This window comes from Lipotes vexillifer, unplaced genomic scaffold (genome assembly GCF_000442215.2).
Source record: "Lipotes vexillifer unplaced genomic scaffold, Lipotes_vexillifer_v1.1 scaffold345, whole genome shotgun sequence".
Taxonomy (NCBI): Eukaryota; Metazoa; Chordata; class Mammalia; order Artiodactyla; family Lipotidae; genus Lipotes; species Lipotes vexillifer.
The window spans coordinates 383,436-406,476 of NW_006789243.1; the positions used below are offsets into that span (position 1 = coordinate 383,436).

General features: G+C 39.4%; 1 protein-coding gene across 1 annotated transcript in view; it reads left to right on the forward strand.

Annotated features, from left to right (window-relative positions):
* Positions 1-7,606: 7,606 nt before the first annotated feature.
* NRK (Nik related kinase) overlaps positions 7,607-23,041 on the forward strand; it is a 167,577-nt gene continuing 152,142 nt past the window's right edge. The window contains exons 1-2 of the mRNA XM_007462428.1: positions 7,607-7,663; positions 15,297-15,362. Of these exons, the coding sequence (XP_007462490.1) occupies positions 7,607-7,663; positions 15,297-15,362 (123 nt within the window). The remainder of the gene's footprint in view (positions 7,664-15,296; positions 15,363-23,041) is intronic.

The window sequence follows — 23,041 nt, forward strand, 5'->3', positions numbered from 1 at the left end:
ACCAGAGGAACAAGACAGCCAAAAGCCAGCAGAATGGGCCTTCACTTGTGCTTATACTTTGCTGCACTTCAGTTTGCCCCCTGCCTCCCTTTCCTAACCCCCTGCTCATTCATCATTCTAGCTTCCTGGCAGCTCCAGTCTCATCTCTAGTTTTATCTTCTCAGCTTGTCTGCTTCACTGCCTCCCAAACCTATGGCCAATTTATTGCTTGTCTTCTCTACCCTATTCTGACCTTGGGCCCCTTTCCTTTGAATTAACCCTAAAGACTACTTTATGTCTCAGCCCAATCACTTCCTTAGCTCTACTCCCTTCTTGCTCAGCCTTGAGGTGGTCAACCTATATATTAATAATTCTTCACAGTTTGGGTTCATCAACAAAAGTTATATGCATGTCTTTCATGTTGTCACCTAAAACATTGATAAATAAGTTGAAAACCAAGACAAGGATAGAAAATCTGTATCACATTCCTTTTAGAGTTACTCTCCTTAAGATTCTATTTATTTTTCCACTAATTTTAACAAACCTTATTTCTTAAATCATAGAGAGTTGCACTGTCCAGTATAGTGGCCTCTAGCCATTGTATAATTTTAAATTATACACTGTATAAATTATGTACTGTATAAATAAATTTAAAGTTACCTCAATTAAAATTAAATTAAATTTAAAATTCAATTCCTAAGTTGTAATAGTCACATTTCAAGTAATCAGCCACATGTTTCTAGAGGCTATCATACTTAACAGTACAGATATTGAACATTTTTACCACCACAGAAGTTCTACTGAACAGTGCTACTCCAGAATATATATTTCATTATGCTCAGCATAACCTTATATCAGTATCACAAATTCTCTTCAATTTGCTATTGATTCGTTAGTCAACTGTTTTGTTCATCTAATCATGCCCTTCTGTGCTTTTTCCATCCCACATTTTCCTATCTAGTCTAAGAGGATATTATAAGATTCTTTACTGAAATAAAAATACATTGACTATAGTAGTATCCTGGTCTACTTGGTGAGCAACTCATTTGACTAGTTATTTATTGCTTTGTAACAATTCAACCCAAAATTTAGTGGTGTAAAAATATCATCTTTTCTTATCTCTCATGTTTTCAATGGGTTAGGAATTTCGGAGTGGCTTAGTTCAGGGTCTGTCATGAAGTTGCAGTCAGATGTTACCTGTGAGTGCTATCATCTTAAGGCTTGAACGGGGCTGGGAAATTCACTTCCAATGTAACTCATTACATAATTGTCAAGATGGTATTGGATGTTGTCCACAGGCCTCAGTTCTCCATGTACATCTCACCACAGGGCTGCTTCAATGTCTTCAAACCCTGGCAAAAGGCTTCCAGCAGATCAAGCAATCTGAGACACCTAAGTAGAAGCTTCAATGTCTTTTATGACCTAGCTTTATAAGTCATACATTAGCATTTCATCCATATTCTATTGGCCACACAGGTCAACCCTCATTAATTGTGGGAGGATACCACACAAAGTCATGTCATGAATGACAAGATGCCTGGTTCACTGGGTGGTACCTTGAAGGTTGATGTCACATCATTCAAAATAAAATATGAGCTGGTTTGTCATGGTAACTTATTAATGTATCCCTGCTTGCTCCTGGGAAGTACCTCCTAGGAGCCATCTATATAATATTCTCTGAGAATTCCCTTAGAACCAACATCAAGTTTACTAGTCTATAGTCTCTGGAATCTCTCTTTTTGTTCTGTTTTGAAAATTGGAATTTTGCCTGTTTTCTAATTTGCAGCACTTCTATTATATTCTGAAGATCACCATAATCACATATGTAGGGTTTTTAAAAAAATTTTAAGTCTGTCATTTTTCTGAGCCTAGAGATTTGCCCCTCAGCACAACAGCTGAGTACTCTATCAATTTTCTCTCTTTTCCAACACTATTGTATAGTGTATCACAATATTTTTTTGTTGAAGTAATGTTCTCTCAGGACATTCTTGATGCTGTGTGTATTTGTGTGTGTATGCGTTGCTCTCTACAAGACAGAGCCATGAACAAGAATCCTACTTCTTGAGAAATAAATTAAAAAATAAGGGAACAAAAGAATAAGGAGAGAATGCCATGTGTGTGTGTTTTCCTAAAGTTTATTGTCATCGAGAATGGCATACACCAAATTGTTAACAACTTGTGGGAGGGGGTTGTGGTGGTAGTATGTGATTGGATGGAGAAGGTAGAGACTGTTACCTTTTTCTGCATTCAACTTTTGGTTGTTTGACATTACAATGAGTTGATATTTTCTAATACAATAATATAAGACATTAAAAATATGCTATCATTATTACTTCCTACCCCAGTGGCAGTGCTGTGACCTAGATTTAGAAAAGCATTGCCCATATATTTCCTGTCATCAGTCTATAGCATACTCTCATAACAATACCACTTCCATTTTCTCTTTCCTTTTAATCCTCAATTCAAAGGATATTCATCCTACTTATGTAATGTATTCCTTTCTACGTAAATGTTTAATTTCTTAAACTTCTGTGCTATTTCTCTTTTCCTCCTTTTATTTTTCTCTCTTTTCAAAATACACACACTCTAGTTGTGGATTGCTAATTGCAACTCACTTTTTTAAGTCTCAGTAATATTATGGAGATTAAACACACACACACACATACTTCAACTTTACTATGTTCTTTATACATTATGCATTCAGGGCCAAATCCAAGTTCTGTTGGATCTTAAGCTTTTATAATTTTGGGAGCCCACTTCAAAACAGAATATAAAATTGCCAATGCAGAATTACTAGTACCACTCCCAGGCCCTTAGAAGTGCAAGTGAGGTATCTTGAAGCATAAGCTTCATTACCATCCTGGTAGATGTGTTCCTATATGTGTTTGTGCTAAGGGAGGGAGGCTGGCTAGCCTGAAGTTCTTGGGTTGAGAATTCCAGGACTAGGATGGTATGGCCTTCAAAGAGGGAAAAGAGTGAGAAAAAAGGAAGCCCCATGGCTAACTTCAGAAATTCATCTGACTTTTGGTTTTAATTTCCCTGTTTTAGGTCTCTTTATAAAACAATTGTCTTTTTTTAGAGTAACATTCCAGTTTTCAATAGCGACAAGACCCATGTTCAGCTGGGATCAGATTTCCAGGGCCCCATTTTAGAAACAAGCATAGCTCAAATCATGCCGAGCTTAAGAGCATTCCATGACAAGTGACAGAAGCTTTGCAAACTATGGTCAGAAGGCACATTTCATGACCTTTAGCCTGAGAAACATCAGGTGTTTTTTTTTTGCTTTGTCCCCAGAAGATTGACACATAGGAAAAATCCAAAGAATCAGCGGCAAGAGTGTTGGGGACTGCGGCAGAAATCCTACAGTTTCAAAGTTGTCTCCAAAAAGAAGAATGAAAACCATAAGAAGGTCCTTTAGCCCAATGGTTCCCAAAGGAGGTTCCTCCCTCAAAGAGGAATCCTGAGACTTTTAACGATAGGCTGCCCCAGCCACTCACATGTATACTGGGAGATATTGGACCCTGAGTATTTACAATCACAAATGTGCAAAGTATCTTGTCAAGAAGATTGCTATGTAACCTAATTCTGCTATTCCCACTAAGGATCAGTAATGTAGGCTGCAAACTTGTCCTAACAGAAGTTTAAAAGACATTCATTTTCATACCCAAGGTGTCAGAATGGAGGAAAAACAATAAATGGCAGACCATTTTGTGTGTTTAAATGCTTAACAGATGTGTAATAAAGCATTTTATGAGATTCATTTTTAGTGTCAATTAAGATATATATTGCCAGTTATAAATGTATAAATGAAAAAAGAAGAAAAAGCAGCCTAGAATCTTTTAAATCTGTATTTTTCATAACACACACATGCTCTTACAGTATAATTTCTCCAGATTACGGCAATTAGCAATTTACATGAAAAAACAAATATGCAATACTTTGTATACAAAGATGAAAGCATTGCTGGCTGGCCAGAGGTGAGGTGCTATCAACGGCCAAAGAGTAGAGAGATGCACACTAGCCCTCTGGAGGATCAAACCCATACCCTTGGCACCATGTCTGTAGTACTCTTACCAACTGAGCTAACTGGCTGTAACCTTGCCATTTAGCGTCTCAGGTCTGCTAAGCACGATTGCTCACAAACACAGCCTCCTTCAAGTCTCCACTGAATAAGGTTTCTTTTCAGCCAAAAAACTCTCTAGAAGGAATAGGAATGGATTTTAATATTTTTTTCTCTGGAAGCTTCTTAAGCCTTGAAATCCATGATTTTTCCCTGTGAGGTGATCCACTTGGTACTCTCTGCACAGGCAAGTCACTGGCTACTCTTGGGCTATAGCTGGGTTCCATTACTTCTTATAAAGCCCTTGTTATTTCTGTTAGGAGGGCTTGTAGGCCGAAAGCGGGGAAAGGGGAACTGGATATTCAGGGGCCTAGCTAATGTCATCTGATCTCACTTACCCTGAAGCTTTTTTGAATTTGGCTCCTCTTCACACAGTCTCAAAATATGCACCAGCCCTTCAACAGTCATTGACAAGTGGGTTCTGGAGTCAGACTGCCTGAATTGGAAGCCAGGCTCCTCCAATTACTAGCTGTGAGGCTTTAGGAAAGTTACTTCATCTCTCTGTGCCTCAACTTCCTTGCCTATAAAACAGAGATAATTTAAAAGCTGGAAGAATTTTTGACAAAATTAAATGAGATAATTATATACAAAACACTTCGTCCAGAACATATAGCAAGTACTCAATAAATTTTAGCTATTAATAAAATAACAACAATCAAAAGTTACAAAGTGCACAGGGCCTTAAGATAACAGAATGGATTGGAGGAGAAATGGATGGAATAAATATGGGACATAAAGTGTTGGCAAAGAAATTATTTCTGTGTAAAATACAATCTGACAAGTTCCTAGACTCTGAATTGACTAGGGTTATTTTTACACAGTTTGAGGTCAGGAAATAAAGAGAGAAAAAACACTTTGGAAGGGAGAAGGGGAAGTGATGGTTGTGGGGTGAGGGGAAAAGAAGTCCTGAAGTTGGAAAACAAGTGCCCTACTTCAGGGTTTGTCTCAGCCCCATGTTTGGGGGCCATCTATTTGCCTTCTGGTCGGCTAGCTGGGCTGACCTTCCCCAAGCTGGCCACAAAAATCCCCATAATGGCAGCTTACAAGGCAAAGTTTCCACACTCTTCCATGACTCTTTTTTCCTTGAAAATAATAATAACTTTAAAAATGTGTAGGTTGTCTGTCAAGTTCTGATCAAACACCTAGCTTCCCCTCCCCCTACCACAGGGGTTCCACCCGGCGATGCGGCTAATCCCCATGGAGTCAAGAAGCCGCTAGCCTCCCACGGAGCCTTGCAACTAGAGAGCCCAACGTTCTAGCCTGGATTCTTTTGCCTGGTCTGGACTTGTCCCCTTAGACAGGCTAAAACACTCTCTGCCATCGGGGGCCACGGGGCATTTCCCCACACCCTACCGTCAGCAAACTGCATTGTTAAAAAAAAAAGTCTCAACACTTCTTCCCTTTAGCAAAGATTCTCTTCAGATTTCCTTTAAATGTTGTATTTCTTGACTCTCTTGATTTCTAAAAACTAGATATGTATTAAAAAGTGTAACTTTCTATTAATTAGCTCACCTGCCCAGCTGTAGCTATGAAATGTTATTTTCAGATTAATATTTAGCAAGATCTAGAAGAGTTTTTCTGATCATTCAGGAATGCTTAAACTGTGTTTTAAAAAGGCAAGATTTTGTGCGGTGGAGTTGTCAAGATTTGAATTCTTGGAAAATAAAATTTGCTTGGTTTACATCATATTTGAATTAACACGAAAATTCGATCCAGAACATCTGAGTCTCTTTTCGGGGGGAGGCGGTAGTTGGTTTTCCCGCACCCGTTCACAGAGAATTTTCTTTATTTAGCGAGACCGGGTTCCTCAGACTGTGGCGATTACAGAACTCACTGAGGCTCGGAGGTTAAGGAATATAAAGGGGTCAAACTCGGAAGTTGAAACAGACACGAAATAAACAAAATCCACCAATATATAAAGAAAATAATAACAAAAGTTAGAAGCCTGGGTCACAAACGGTGAGCTCCAGGTCTGTGGGAAGAATTATTCCTGTAAATCTTCCTAGAGGAGGTAGAAATTTTTTACTTAAAAAAGAAAGAAACCGGAAACAACCCCCCACATCGCGTTCTGACTCCGGAGTGCGGGTGCGCGACTGCAGTCGATGAGCTCCAGGGAAAGTAAGCAGCTTTGGGACGTTTTCTAAAGTGTTCTTTGCAGTGCAAGAGCTTAGAATGCGGTTAGTTGTACACACCAACTCCCTTTCCCATAAACTCTTCAAGAGGCGCCTTACCTCTCAAGGTTAAATCGCCTCTGTCAGATTCTTTTAAACCGTGTATCGGACCTCCTGCGCTTTGTGGGGAAACGGAGGCGAACAGCCTGGGCACCCGGAAATGTTCTGCAACAAAGGAGCGAATGAATGAAACCCGGCCCAAGAGCTGGAGACTGGGAAGGACGCAGGAACTTTCTCTGCGCTTCGCGAACGCGGCGAACTGCAAACTTATGACCCGGGGTAACCAGGGCTTCTGAGACTCAGTCTCTCTTAACTACCAGCACCTGTGAACAGGTGCGGTTCTGACTGGGCAGCCCGGGCCTAGTACCAACTAGCCCGGGGCTAGAAGAGATGTAGACCCCCTCGAGGGAACTTCGCAGCGGCCCTGCCCACGCTGCGCTGCCCTAGGCTAGTGGCTTCGAAGACCAAGCTGTGGTAGCCCTGCGGCGCACTTGGTGTTTTCTCTCCGCCCCGCCCGCACAGGGGCTCGCCTAGGTCTGATCCCTAACCCAGTGTTAAGTCATTTCCTTATCTATCTTGATGGGTCTTTGCAATAAATGGAGCAATAAAATTAGAGGAGCAGAAAGAGAAAATAGACAACTAGAAAAGTCACAAGTGTTTCGTGGAGAGGTGAGGGCGCAGGCTGTTTGGACTGCAGAGTTGTGGGGCCCAGACTGGGAGCGGCGCGGAGCGGGACCGGTTTTCCGGGGCTGGCAGCTGCCTCGAAAAAGTTTCCTGTGGAACACTCGCCAGCGGGGGCGGGGGCGGCGGGCTCAGCGGTGGATGTGGGAGGGGGCGGGCGCCGGGGGCCGGCTCGCAAACCGTTATAGTCCTTCAGCACCTCTCTCGCCCAGTGGCCCCCTCGCCCGCCTCCCCGCCGCGGGGCTGCCCACCTGGCGACGTGACGCTGCACCAATCCCCTTCGAGCTGCTCCCGGGCGCCCTCCTTGCACCGCCCCCCTCCCCACCCTGAAAGAGGCGCACCCTGCCGGGACAGACGCTGCGCTCTCGCCCTCGGAGCACCCTTCTCCCTCCTTGGTCTCCGGGACGGACGCTCAGATTCTTCTCTCGCCTTAGCCAGACTCGTTTTCCCGCCTCTCAAACTCCGGCTTCCCTCCACTCCTCGCTCTTTTCCCTCCACTTTCCCCTCCTCTTTCTCCCACGCCGCAAACCCTGGTCCCCGTTGCTTTCCCCGGCCCTTTCCCTTTCCCTTCTCCTCCTTCGACTTCTGTCCGCTTCCACCTCAGACTCTCCGAGCGTGCCTAACTCAGTCACCCGCTCCGGTTCCGCTCGAAGCCATGGCGGGACCTGGGGGTTGGAGGGACAAGGAGGTCACGGATCTGGGCCACTTGCCGGTGAGTAGAGGACGCCCGTCACCCCCGAAGTGCTCTCTTCTGCGAGTTCTGAGCATCGATGGAGGGGACAGACGTCCGAAAGCCTGGCTAGGCCAGGACTTCGATAAGACCGCGACTGCAGGAGGGGGCCCCGGGAGTGGGCTTGCGGGAAAGGCGCCCCCTGGGTACCCGGGATGCTCCAAACTCACGGAAAGGCAAAGGGCCGGGGGAAGAGGGATGGTGGGAAGAGGTGGCAGTAGGTTGGTGCGGGCCACAAACAGCGGGACCTTTTCTAAATGTGGCCTGTTTGGTCTAGCGGCGCTCGGGTACTTGTCCTAGCGGGGCCCAAGGAGAGGCCAAAGAGCACGACGACGCGTGGCTTCCTGAAAGCACACCTCTCTGTCACCCTGCCGCCCCGTCGTTTGCTTCTTCTTTTGCCAGAAGAGATGCCCACTCTCCGCGTGACCTTTCCTTCTAGGTGCCAGCGGGCCAGAAAATTAAGGCGTTGAAGTCTCACTTTCTAATAGCACTTTCTAAAACCTTCTTACTCTGCCAGGGCACTGGTCCTGATTTAGTATTGCTAGAACTAAAGAACTCGACGCCGCTTGGGGAAGAAGTGAATTCTGCACACCCCAATTAAAAAAAAAATGTATTGCGCTCACTTGCTAACCAGATTTAGCTTTTTCTCGTGGTTTTCGTTTGCGGATTCTCCTTTTCCCAAATGCCCAGCTTTCCTCCAGAGTTGTAATTGATTGGTGAGCTATTATCGCCGTCGTTGTTAGTAGACTTATTATTTTAGCAGCACCGTTTATTTCATTGGCATCTGGTTTCTGGCAGATATTGGATCCCACCCAAATCCATTTTTCAAGTTCCCGTTTTAGATTGGCATTTCACTCGCACCCTCTCTTGAATGCAAAGGGCCCCTGGACTCTCTCAAGGGAATAAGCATGCACCGTGCTGGAATGATCACCAGGCAACTGTAGTACAGGGCAGTGGCCTGCTTGCTTTGGGAAAAGCTAAATATTAACCTTGAGGTTATGGGACTATTCAAAGTAGCAGTGCCTTAATTTTATACATATTTACATTTAAATATTGTCTTCCTGATGATGGCAGACACCTGTCCCCCTCAAAAATTGGGCATTCCCCAAGCCTCACCTATATAATTTCACACTAAAACAATGTGGAAGAGGAGGTGATGCACATGGGTAACATTTTAGCAAGTTGTTCTCAGCCTTTTTTTTTTTTTTTTTTTTTATGGTACGCGGGCCTCTCACTGTTGTGGCCTCTCCCGTTGCGGAGCACAGGCTCCGGACGCGCAGGCTCAGCGGCCATGGCTCACGGGCCCAGCCGCTCCGCGGCATGTGGGATCCTCCCCGACAGGGCGCGAACCCGTGTCCCCTGCATCGGCAGGCGGACTCTCAACCACTGCGCCACCAGGGAAGCCCTCTCAGCCTTTTTTTTAAAGGACCCTCAATGTAAACGTGTTGAATTACAGATAATCAGCATTGTGGTTATTGATGCAGCCTCATAAAATAAAGTCACAGAATTTTTAAAAGTTAAATATTTTCCCACTCAGTGTATACATAAGATTTCTGGAATATGGAGGCCTCAATTGGTGGTTTCCTTTCTGAACAGCACTTTCATATTCTGACTAGATTTGCTCCCAAGTGTAAAACCAATGAATGAAATGTTACCCTCCTCCAACATTCTCTGTATACGGTGGGGGAAAGAGAAAAAAAAGAAAACTAGAGCAAATATGGAAACCACACATAGGCAAACTGAAATAAACTCTTTTTTAAATTGACTGAAGGGAGGAATGGGAAAGACCTCCTAGAAATGATAGAGCACGGAATTCCAAAAGCAAGGAGAAAAGGTTTGATTGCTGCAAAAAAAAAAATGGGGGGAAATGGCCCAGACTAACTGACCCGGTCATGGCCCTGGACATGAGAACTTGGTGAGAGCCAAGAAGATAAGGGGAAAGGCTACAATCTTTACACTGCAGCTCACTGAAATAGTTTTCTGGGGGTTGATGGGGGTGTGGAGGGGAGAAAGACGAGGTTAGTTTTTAATATAGGGATAGGGAGAAGACAAAATTTCAGGGCATTGATGTTTGGCCTCATTTTACAGACTTCATGAAAGTCTCGTAAGGTCCTCAACTTCTAACAATTTCTAAATTTCTATTACATAGGAGCTATTTTATATCATGGAGATCTTCACCATGTGAGCAAATTATGCATGTTTCCCCTCTTCCTGAACATACATCAGGGTCTAAACCCTAAGAAATCAAGCAGAAGAAGAGCACCCCCCTTTAGAATTTTTTTTTTTACATCAAATTTTTAGAGATGCAAAACATTCACTGTTGTTTTGGTCACTGAGGTATAGATTATTGATTTTGGATTTCTTTGCATTTGACTTATTTCCTAAGTTGCTGAAGAAATAAGAGCAAATGAAAAGGTCAAGAGATATCTAAGTTATCTGTTTGGAAGTTTGCATTTTGATGCAAAGTAGAGATGATAAACCAAGCAAAGAAACCTGCATATGGTGAGATCCCTTGTGATAATTATCCTCAATAGGATACATATGAGGTCAGAAAGTTGACATCTGTCAACACCAAGTATACCAACTTGGCAACAGCCAGATAATGAGGGGGGATTCAGACTTTGGAGTTTCACACTGAGCAAGAAAAGAATCTTGAAGAGTATAGAATGATTAAATATGGGTCTAGTTTAAGATTGATATATTATGTCCCTTCTAGGGCTGGCCAGCTAAATGATCACAAGACAAGGATCTTTGAAAGAGACCAAGCTGGCTGTGCAAATTGTGATTTAAAGAAAGTAGTAGAAAGTTATTTGGCATTTTTGTTATTAGATAGATATCTTTTAAGACCTAAAATATTAAACAATAGTGAAAGCTGGGGAAGCAGGGAGAGGGGAGAGAGAAATGTACTTTCTTTTTTGCATAATTCCCTAAAGTTAAAGACATAAAATAAAAGAGTAAACATAATAACCAGAGACTGCCAGGTGGGTAAGCTACATTTTCTTTGTTAATTAATGGGTTACTGTCATTTTTCCATTTTTCCGGACTTACAATTGAATAAACATTTCCTATAGGTGACAAAACAGAAAAGAAAGTACAGAGATTTGTGGTTTGTGCTTCCTTTTTGAAAAAGAGAATGGCAAAACCATATATATATATATATATATATATATATATATATAGTGACTGTCCCTGGGGCAGGAGGCAATGGGCATTGACAGGGAAGGTGTATGAGTGAACTTTCTGGAGTGATGAAAATGTCTGACAGCTTGATAAGGGGTTTGGGTTATACAGGTGGAAACATTTCTCCGGACTTCCCTGGTGGTCCAGTGGTTAAGAATCCATCTTGCAATGCAGGGGATGCCAGTTCGATCCCTGGTCGGGGAAACCAAGACCCCACATGCCATGGAGCAACTAAGCCTGATATATATATATATATATATAATCTGTGTGTGTTTCACATTATCTGCCAGTAGCAATACCTGGATATATATACATATATATATATATATGTAAGTTTTTTTCCCTACTATGCATATGTCACTCAATCCTTGGGACTGGAAACTATTTCTTCATCTCCAAATCTGGCATGTATTTCACTATGATAGTCCCCTTTGCCTTCTGTGCCCAGTATGGTAATGACATTCCTCACAACTCTGGCCTTGGTATTTGACACTGCCGTGTGTAGTCCTAATCTATATTGGGGTCAGGATTAGACAGGACTGGAGGACAGTAGTGGAAGAGGTGATCTGAAATAGTACATGATCCAAAAAACTATATTTGAATTACATTAGGTTTATATTTAAATATAACTGCCAGCTCTCCCAATCTTCCACCACCCAGACCAAGCCTGCTTTCCACACTCAGTCATGAGAAACTTTCACTTTCTCAAGTCCCTTAGCCCCCTATTTTGAATCAGTTTTACATTCTAGTCCACAAGGATTGAAATAGTCACCATATCCTCCACTAGGTATCCCAGAGCATCACCTCAAAATGACATTGTACTTCAATCAGCTTTCTCAGTCTTTTCCCCCTCAATGTCTAGAGCAGTGGGTTTTATGTTGGTGCACCAGAACAGTGCCCAAGAATGATCTTGGATCTTGAGACCCATCCACAGAAATTCTGGTTTCATAATTCCATGGTTGAGACAAGGAATCTGTATTTTTTTTTTTTTCAGTACGCGGGCCTCTCACTGTTCTGGCCTCTCCCATTGCAGAGCACAGGCTCCAGATGCACAGGCTCAGTGGCCATGGCTCACGGGCCTAGCCGCTCTGCGGCATGTGGGATCTTCCCGGACAGGGACACGAACCCGTGTCCCCTGCATTGGCAGGCGGACTCTGAACCACTGTGCCACCAGGGAAGCCCAGGAATCTGTATTTTAAAAAAGATTCTCCAGATTAGTCTCATGTAAGGAGAGTCTATGCAGTTCACAGTTTGAGAAACACTAGTCTAAAGGAAGAGATTGTCCTTTTAAAATTTTCCACTTGAATTGTGAAGCCCATTCCTCCAAATATCTCTGAAACTTACTCTGACACTTATTTTATTTTATCTGCCACTTTCAGGTTCTCTCTCCATAAACCATTTTCATAAAATCACATTTTCCAAAATTTAAAACAAAAGAACAACAGCCTCTGCTATTTCTAGGTACTGTGCAATCTCTTTTCTTCCTTTAGCTGTCTAACTACTGGAATGTGTTCTATGATTCTCTTTTACTGCCCTAAATCTGAAATGTATTGCTACCTATGATGAACATTTGTCATTTCCACTTTGTTCTTAATTTCTGCTGTATTTGGTCCTGTAGATCAGCCTTTGCTTTTGCGTCTCTTCCATGACCAGCAAACACTGCCTTCTAGTGGTTCTTTTTCTTCCTGTTACCCCCAACCCCCTGCCTTTAATAAAATTACCCATCAATGTTCCCATTTTCGCCCCTCTTCTTGAATTCAGAAGACAGAAACAACTCCCCAATTTCAGGATTTCAGGGGGAAGACTAGGACTTTTAAATTGCAAGAGTTAATTTAGATACATAGAAAAACATAACGAAGTATGGAGTATTTGCCCAAAATTTTATGGTTCAAAAATGTTTTAAAACTTAGACTTTTAGTAATATCTTTTGAGAAAAACTTTCACAAATTAAGTTTTCTTGTTAACTGACCATTCTTTTAACCAAATGGAACACCGGAACGTACTGAACCACCAAATATTCTCTAAATTGATATAGCAGTCATAAATATAAAGATCTTTCCTCTTCTGGTTTTCTTATCTCTGAGTAGCAGGGCAGAGGAGAAGACCAAGTAATCATAGAGACCCCCTTGGTGAGGACTTTAAATTTCACAGTGACCAAACAAAGTTGACTTCTCAATACTTCCTTCTTTGGGAGCCCAGAATAAGCTTTCTCTGACTATAATTCAGTGGAAAATCTGATACAAGAAATTGAGTAATATTACTCTAGTAATTAGCATAGTTCCCTTCCTCTTTTTGCCGAGTTTGACAATCATTTAGTCTTGAAAGAGATTAGTGTGGAGATGGAAACAAAAAATATTGCATAAAACTAATGAAAACAATAGTCTTAGATGAATACTAAAATGAGCTGCCTTTAAGAACAGAAAAAAAGTTTTTAAAACCTTTTTTATTAAATGTGAGCATGAGGAGAATTAAGATATTTTGGTCATTTGTGAGCAGGAAAAATTTTCCAAACAACATGAATATAGATAAAATAAGGCCTCCAAGAATTCCACCGGCATTTTGTTGTCCCGTTCATTTCCTTGGTGTCTTTTTTGAGTATGTAGATACCTGGGTTCAAATATGAGTAAAGTACTTATATTATTGAGGGCTAGGAAAAGGATTACAGAAATTAAAGACCGCGCTCAAAGATTCAGAAATAAACTTGTTCAGATAATACAGTAATTCTCTGATATATGATATAGGGGTTTTGTTTGTTTGTTTGTTCGTTTTTAGCTAAAATGCAGCCTCAACTATAACAAAGAATGGTTTACCGATAGGAATCAGCTAACATATTTGATTCTTTTGACAGATGACCAGAGATTGTTTCTCCAGAATTAATAATGTCTCATATAAATTCCTCAAAGATCTCCTTTAAAGAAATATGCTAAATTGATAAACTCTTCAAGCCAAACCTTAGGAACTTCTTTGTTGGCTTTTTCCCATAAATTTTTCAATGAATTATAACAGCAATGATATGCTTATTATCAAAGTCCACTATAACAATCTATTTTTAGTTTTCTTGAATCCTCAAAATTATCATTTTAAAAAAAATTTTGTATTTTCATTGGGAGTATGTTCCCTGAACTATTTTCCTACAGTAATACTGTGCATATTGTGACACTGATTTTAATGCTAATTTTAAGAAAGTAGGCTGCTAACAATTGTCATATCAGTGCATTGGAAACATCTGGATTTTAGAATGTCAGAATCTGATTTTTTTTTAAAGAATTTTAGAGCTAGGAAATCACTTAACACAGCACCTTTATTTTATATATGTGAAAACTGAGTCCCAGAGAGAGTAAATAACTTACACAAAGTCATATAGTTAATTAATGGCAGAACTGGGGCTATAACTTTAGTCTCCTGACTCTGTCCAGTTGAATACTTATTGACTGAAGTAATCCTAGAGCTGTGTCATTTTCCTATGACACTTTTGCTAGATTACACAAATATCACACCAGTTTAAAGGAATCTATAATTTGCCATATACATTGCATTTGCTCAATAGCTTTTCTGTTTAGCTCACATATTTCACAGTGATAAAAATATTTTTAAACAAAGTTATACAAAGTTTGTATATATAAAATGTGCTTTCTGTAAGGCATGTGAATTTCTAAGAATTTGCCAGTGCTCCTATTACAATGCATAAATTGGCATCTACCCATACTTCATATCTCTTTTGCTAAAATAGCAAAATAAGCTGCTAGAGTAAGAGTTTAAATAGTGATAAAATTCAAGAAACCATGTTTTGTGGTGAACAAGAAATGAATATCCATATTTTAAGGTAAGGAAACAATGTTTAAGGATAAATATGGAAGCCTTAGGAATCTGCTGATATGTTATATTGTCTAGTTTTTTTAAAAAATGATGCTCTTTTAATACCATGATGTTATTTTGTTATTTATATTTAGAGGCAATATTCTTTCTTAAGAATTACTATTATATAAACAATCTAGACTTTGTAGCCAGTACCTACTCATCATTACATATCTACTCAATATTACCATTGCCATATGGTAAACTTTCTGCCTGTCTGGTTAGCACTCAAAAGATGGATATCAAAAGAGTATTTCAATTGCAAGTAAATTAATTTATTTCTACTTTTAATAGCCTTTCTAATTAACTTATGAATATGCCTCAACTAGACATAATTGTATGCATTTTACAGTTTTATGATAATTATACAATTAATGTTCACACCATTGCTTCTTTTTTATAAATGACTACACTCAGTCCAGGGAGATTGTGACAACACTAGTCTTTTGGTAAATAACACTTAGGTTCTTCCCATGGAAATTCTAAGGGAACAAGGCAGATTAGGACTGCCACTCTAGATAATTTAATGCTTGGCTGTTTTTCCAAGAAAATTGAAAAGTTTTATCCTACATTTTTGCAGGATCCCACTGGAATATTCTCACTGGATAAAACCATTGGCCTTGGTACTTATGGCAGAATCTATTTGGTAAGTGGAGTTACATTAGGTATTCATTCTGCATTTTCTAATAACAAGGGTGATTGTTAAGTCGAAACCCTACACTGCAAATCAAATAATGCCAAAACACATTTCACTTTGAGAGAACAATTAAATTAAGGTAGCTCAGTGACAACTGTGAGAATTATTACAAAAAAATGGATTGGAAAGCTATAGTGAACCAACCAACAAAACATAAGATCTACGCATTATTAGCAGAAAATTAATAAAATCACAAAGGAAAAGAGAACTAATTCAAATAATATGTACCCAAATAAAAATATCACTTTTTGATATTATATGTCCATACCATTCTAATTACTGACATTCAACTTTTAAGCTGAATGTTACAAAAAGTTTCCATAGCATTCTATATCATACTATGTACATGAATGTGCACATGTATGTGATAGCTTCCCAAATAATCTAACAAGAAAATCTCTGCATTTGTTTAATGATATTTATTAAGCATAAAATATATGCCAGGCACTGTGACAGTCTTAAGTGGTGAACAAAACAGATAGTCCCTACTCTTCCAGGATTTATGATCTAGAAATATGTAAGTGATTAAATGTGTGTATTTGTGTGTGGGTGCGTGGGGGCTTGGAGGAGGCAAATATATAAGTAAGCACATGAATAACTATATAATTGCAATTGTAATATATTTCTGTAAGAAAATTCATAGTGATATAAAAGTAAAGAACAGGGGGGCTTAATTTAGATTGAAAGTCAGGCTCCCTGGGGGAATCACTGGTAAAATGACATCAGGAGGACAAATATGAGATAACCAAGCAAAGGTATGGTTGTAGAGGATGATATTGATTCATTCTAGGTAGAGCAGGGGCAGTGGTAAGGGCTGGATTGGAGATGGGGGGTGCTTTAGTGGCCCTATCACCTTGATCAGGTGCCCTTCCCTCACTCTCTAATATGGTGAAGAGACATTTTCTCAACCTTGTATAATGTTATGTACAAATGCAGGGTTCCTCTTCCCCAGGAATGTCCCTCAAAAACCAGATCACTGTCCCTAGGCTGATCCTTACTGTCGACTGACCACTGGTCCTCTACGTATGGTTTGTGTAGAAGTGTCTTGAAATGGGTCCAGTGGAAGGGGCTTCTTTCTAGTTCAGACAAAGGTGCCCTCTGCCTGCCAAGCCTTGTAACCTTAGGGCTGCATCTGCCCAGAAGTAGCTTATTTTTAAAATTCATGTACCCAGGTAGGGTGGGGAGATCTTTAAAAGTTGCACAAATGTGCCTAAAGCACAGACGTTGAGTAGGAGAAATAGCATTGTGGAAGGATCCTAAAAGCAGAAAGAACCTTGGTGAGTATAAGGAACAGAGAGAGTGTCAATATTCATGGCAAAAGTTTTTTCAAGCCATTTTGACCTGACCTATTAACAGAAACAATAAGCTATAGACGGAAATGTGATACAGACACAAATATATTGTTTCTGTTACTTCAATTGCATTCTAGACTGAATGATTAGTTAACATTTGTGTGATCTAAGCAAATTTTGACACTTTGTGCATAGATACCTACACCTTATAATAGAAGTTTCTCTTCTTTATGGCACATTTATAATCTCCATGGCTCCACACACATTTTAATTCCTGAGGGGTGTGTAGTTAAGTGTGTGTGTGTGCGTGTGTATACTTGGCTTGATTTGAAGGTAGGAAAGCGTGAAGTAGTATCCACCATCAGATATTAGGAATAAAAACCTCAGTTATATAAGGCAAAAAGCAAAGGTAAGGCTAGATAACACAAAAAGATGGTTTCTCATCAGCAGTCATCAGAATTGTGATGCCATAAGAAGAAGAGTCAAGAGGGTAAAAAGGTGAGTTGTGCATGATAATTCTCTTTTTTAAAAAACTAGGGCTTAGGGGACTTCCCTGGCAGTCCAGTGGTTAGGACTTTGCCTTCCAATTCAGGGGGTGTGGGTTCGATCCCTGGTTGGGGAGCTAAGATCCCACATGCCTTGTGGCTAAAAAAACCCAAAACAGAAAACAGAAGCAATATTGTAACAAATACAATAAAGACATTTAAAATGGTCCACATCAAAAAAATCTTTAAAAAAATAAATAAACTATGGCTTATTTAGGTATAGTTTACACTTGGTAAATTCATCCTTTTAAGTGTAGAATTTTATGAGTTTGGACAAACATGTCCAGACATGTAACTACCACCACAATCAAGATTTTTCAATATATATCTTAAATTACACAGTATACCTTCAAGTAATATTCTACCACTTCACTGTGTGGTGTCCTAGTTTGGGTACTATGCTTATGGTTGTTATACATTTTGCTCTTACGTATGATATGAACCTACACTACTACTACTATTTTCCCTCTACTCAATAGACTACTTTTTCTTTAGTCAGTTATCTTTTAGAGCAATTTAAAAAGAAGAAAAATTTATATTTATACTCATTTGAGCTATTTCTGGAATCTTCATTTCGTTGGGTAAATCCAAGTTTCTATCATCTGGGTACGATACTCTTTAAGCTTGAAGAACTTCCTCTAAAGTTTCTTATAGTGCAGGGCTTCTGGTAATGAAGTCTCTGCTTTAGTGTGAGAAGTCCTTACTTCTCCTTCATTTATAAAAGATATTTACACTTGATATAGAATTTGGGGTTGACAGTTACTGTATTTTCTTTCAGCACTTTACAGATAACACTCTATTGTCTTCTGGCTTGCATAGTTTCTGAAGTCTGTTGTCATTTTCTTTCCTCCTTCTATCTTCTGGCTGCCTTTAAGATTTTTCTCATCTTTGTTTTTCAGCAGTTTAAATATGAAATGTCTAGGGGTTTTGTTTTTATTGTGTGTGTGTGTGTGTGTGTGTGTGTGTGTGTGTGTGTGTGTGTGTGTGTGTGTTTGGTGGGGTATTTACCATCCTCGGGTTTCTCTGAGCTTCTTCCTTGTGCTTCTGTGCTTCAGATTCTCGCTCAATGCTCTCCTGCCTCCCCTAGTGGTATACTGCTATCGCTTCTTTAAGTGCTCGTTAGCCTGATGGTGTGGGGCAGGGAGGAGTTCTCTGTTTTCCTGATTCAACCCCAGTCTTAGGCAGATACTGTGCTTCTAGGTCATGAGAGTGAGACTTTCTTACTTACCCTGCCCCTCTATTAGTGGTAAAACATCCTAAATGTTTTGGACCCAGGACTAATTCCTGCGCTACCCCCCAGAAATAGAGGAGTGAATTTTTTTTTTACATTTCCCCCAGCTATATCAGGTCTTCCTCTGCACCCTGCGGGGAATAGGGTTTGATGCCCTTCCCCTAAGGCTTAGGGCTTTTATTCCATGGGGGGCGGAGAGAGAAATTGCACATGGTTTCATGCTTTTCCTACTGCAAGGGCTTCTTCTCTCCATCAGGTCAGTACCAGAAATCTGTGGAGAAAAGCTTATGACTGTGCATGTATTCCTCTTGTATCTGTGGCTCATGAGAGTACTGTACTCTTATGTTAGCCCATACTTGGCCTTTAGCAGTTCATTAAAAATTCAGCAGAATTCTTTTTTTTTTAATTTTAATTTTTTATTGAAACAGTTGATCAACAATGTTGTGTTAGTTTCAGGTGTACAGCAAAGTGATTCAGTTATACATATACACATAGCTATTCTTTTTAAAATTATTTTCCCATTTAGGTTACTTCAGAATATTGAACAGTGTTCCCTGTGCTATACAGTAGGTCCTTATTGGTTATCTATTTTAAATATAGCAGTGTGTACATGTCAGTCCCAAACTCCCAATCTGTCCCTCCCCTCCACGCTCCCCCCACTGGTAACCATAAGTTCATTTTCTATGTCTGTGAGTCTGTTTCTGTTTTGTAAATAATTTCATTTGTATCATTTTTTTTAGATTCTGCATATAAGTGATATCATGTGATATTTGTCTTTCTCTGTCTGACTTACTTCACTTAGTATGATAATCTCCAGGGCCATCCATGTTCAGCAGAATTCTTTATACCAGCTTCTGTGTGATCCTGTCTTCCCTTTGTAGCCACAGGTGAGCCAGTGCTCATGTCCCATCTCTTCCTGCAAGTGCCTGTCTTTTTTCAGACTTCAGGCTGGCTGGTTGCCTTGAGACTTCTCTCTGGGTTGAAGAAAAGTAATGATTTCGTAGGTTATTCATGCTTTGATTGTTGTTAGGGTGGAGGTGGCACTCCTTTCAGCTTTCCACATCTTCATCAGGAGCCAGAAGTCCATGTCAAATTGAATCTTCATGAAGCATCTACTATATGCTAGGTCCTGTACACATTTATAATTCCTAAGACTTTTATATGTACCTATTCACATCCAGAGATAGAGAACACTTCCTACCATCAGATCTTCAAACTAGAAACCTCTGTGTTACAGAAGGTGAATGATTACAGATGCTTTATTTACCTTAGACAGATTTTCCTTTGTCACTCATTGATGTGACCTCTTTTTTCTCCCTCAAATTTATTTCCTCCTGTAAAAATTTTTGGGATGGTGGCACTTTATATAAATACCTCCTTCATGGAAAACAACCTTGAGTATGTAGTAAATGCTTTTAAAATGTTCATACTCTTTATACCAATAATTCCGCTTCTGGAAATCTATGATAAACACAAAAATATAGAAAAAGCATATATTCATTTAGCAGAAAGGTGGCATTTTGTGGTGAAAAGTGGACCTGATTTGTAACGAGACAGACCTAATTCAGCGCTTACTTGGCCATTAATTAGCTATGACCTTGAGCAAGTCCCTTAACTTCTAAGTATAAATTTCCTTATTTATAAAATGGAGCTAATAATACCTACCTTGCAAGATTTTATAAAATTTAAAAACAATGCATATAAAGCACTTGGCACATGGTAGCTATCTTTAAAAGATAGCTACTGATATCATTATTACTGTTCCTATTACTTGTAGGAAGACAAATTCAGCAAAGCACTAAATAGTAAAAAATTAGATGAAGTAAATTATCTTAACTCAGTTAATATATTATTTCTCTGAAAAGCAATGTTTATGAAGGTATCTAGCAGCATAGAACTATGTTTATGATATTTAGTAAAGTATTTCATGTTATTTGTATATTCTTACAGTTCTGTTAAAACTTGCACATGAAAAATGGTGAATTAAATGGTTACAATAGTGAGATACTGGATGTACTTTTCTACTCTATATTTTTTAATTGTATATTTCTAATGACTGTAATGTTACATGTTCTTTACCTAAATAATATATATGTATGTGTGTATGTATATTATATATATATGTATATATATATATACATACATATACAATTCTGTATAGATACCCTGTACAACAAAATGGAAGCATGATACCATTCAAAATTAATGTCGGAGTGACTCATAGAGTCCTTTGCTTTTTCAGCTCTGCCAACCACATCCCCTGCTGGTGTTTGTTTTGGTTAGTCTCTCCAATGTCTTCCAGCTTGTTTCCAAGGCCTTGTTCTCTGGCAGGTTTCCAGCTATCTACTGAGGTCTGTGCACGTTGAAATGAAGGCTGAGTTGCACATTCCACATTGAAACCCTTTTCCTTTCCTTCTTTTTCTTCTAATTAAATGCCTGTCTTTCTACTCTCTCCCACCTCCTGCCAGTACAAACCTCACTTAAAATTGTGGGTTTTATTTTTCTCTCTCTTTTTAGGAGAAAGTACTGCTCTTTCTTTTTTTTCCTCTAGTAGAGTTATAAAGCGTAGTTTCCTCTTCACTTTCAGATGCTAGTCTCATAGCTTAAGAATTGTCATTTGAATTAGAATTTGCCCATGTGAGACCAAATTAACAAAAAGAAAATAGTTTGAAACTTGTTTTTTAATGTTACTATTAAAAAAATAAACAATTTCCCGAAGAGCAATATACACGGAGAGACCACAGTTATTTTATGAAATATTAAGAAAGAGACCAAGGCTCTTTAGGTTGGCTCAGTGGGTGGCAACCTGACTCTCCCATTAACTGGCACAATACTTATAAATTGACTTTTCTTGGCCTGTTTCCTCAAGTATAAAATAAATGTGTTTCACTAGATAATCTCCAGCGTTCTTCTGGCTCTTCAACAATACACCTAGCACAGTGCCTGGAACTCAGTAAAATGTAAACTATTCTTATTCTTACTGTCACCAGCATAATAATAACTAGCTTATAGTTCTTTTACCACCTTGCAAAATAGAAGTTGATTATTGGCTATTAGGTGAAGTAGTTCCTCATTTCACCAAATAAAATGATTCTCATCATGTTTTTCCATTCTTTCGTCTACTTTACTACCTGATAGCAAGACCTAATATTTATCTCAGTAACTACTATGATGCCCAATGCAAAGGTAAAACTGTGTTACTGTTATCTAACAGCATTTTCTTAAGCGGAATACTACTGGGGTAAGACAATGAACTGAATCGCCAGAGTGAACCAGTTTGCCTTGCCCTTCATGATGTCTTGACTGTACTTCTAACTTTAATCACCTATTCCCACGTTGCCATTTGCAGGTGGTGAAGGCAGAAAAAGAAGTGGGAAAAGGTTCAAGGCAACTGTTTCAAGCAAAGGAAAAATTCACCTGAAATAGGGTAAAACTTTACAGTTGGATCTAGAGCTTAATTTTCACACGTCCCTGATGCCTAGTTGGAACTCAGTTAATGCTGGTGGAAGGAAGGGACTGGGCCAAATATATTATTGTTCTAAAACTTAAAAACATACCCTGGGCATAACCATCTGTCCTTGAGATATATTAGAGGCGTCATCTGCCCCTTGGCACTTAGCAGATTAAGTCAGATATAGAAGGTGTGTCATTACAATGATGAGCAAATTCCTGAATCTATTGCTCTCTGGAAGTGTACTGTTGAATGTGGCAATTTCTTTTTAAAACACTGTCCAATGCGTCCCTGTTAAGTTTGATTTTTTTTTTAAATCACTGCTTGACACATTGCTTTTACTTGGAAATCTCACCAGACAGGTGATATTTAGGTTTACTAGTTACGTTTTCTGGATTTGCAGTTAGGACAGGGAACAGGAACAGAAAGGCAGGAAAGAAACGTCCTCAAAGTTGATGACATACAATTTATGATATTTTAAATTAGGTTTCAGAAACATGGTGCTGACATTTGGATTGCCTAGCCACTAGGCCTATTGGATAGGGGTTTGAATATTTTTCCTTTTAGGCTGAAATTATACTGTTTATTTGCCTAACAAATGTCCAGCACTGTGAATGCTTTCTTTTTAGGTAGGAAAGTTTCCTCACATCCTTGCCATTTTGCAAATAAAGCTCAATTAAGTCAGCCAACAAATATTGCTTAAGCACCCATAAAGTGCATAACACTGTGCATTTCATTATACATTGCAAGCCTCAGAAGCAGGAACTGAAGCTGAAGCTGAGTTGAGGCCACAAGCTTACGAGGCTGTTGTGCCTTCCTGGTGCAGGACCATAAGACCAGATCCCTTTCTTGGTTCCTCCTTCTTCCTATGACATCACCGCCTTGTGATTATATGCCTCAAAAGTAGAGGTTGGTCTTTCTTAAGTAATCCTCTGGCTTCTCTAGCATAGGAAACATCGATTTATCCATTAAATAAAAACATTGCTTTGAATGTTTAATTTTTCATAATACAATTAAAAAATATTTATCGAATGTTCACTGTGTCCCAAGCAATATATTAAATACTAGGTGTTAGTTAGAATTACCAGAAACCATTTTTTTGGGGGGGA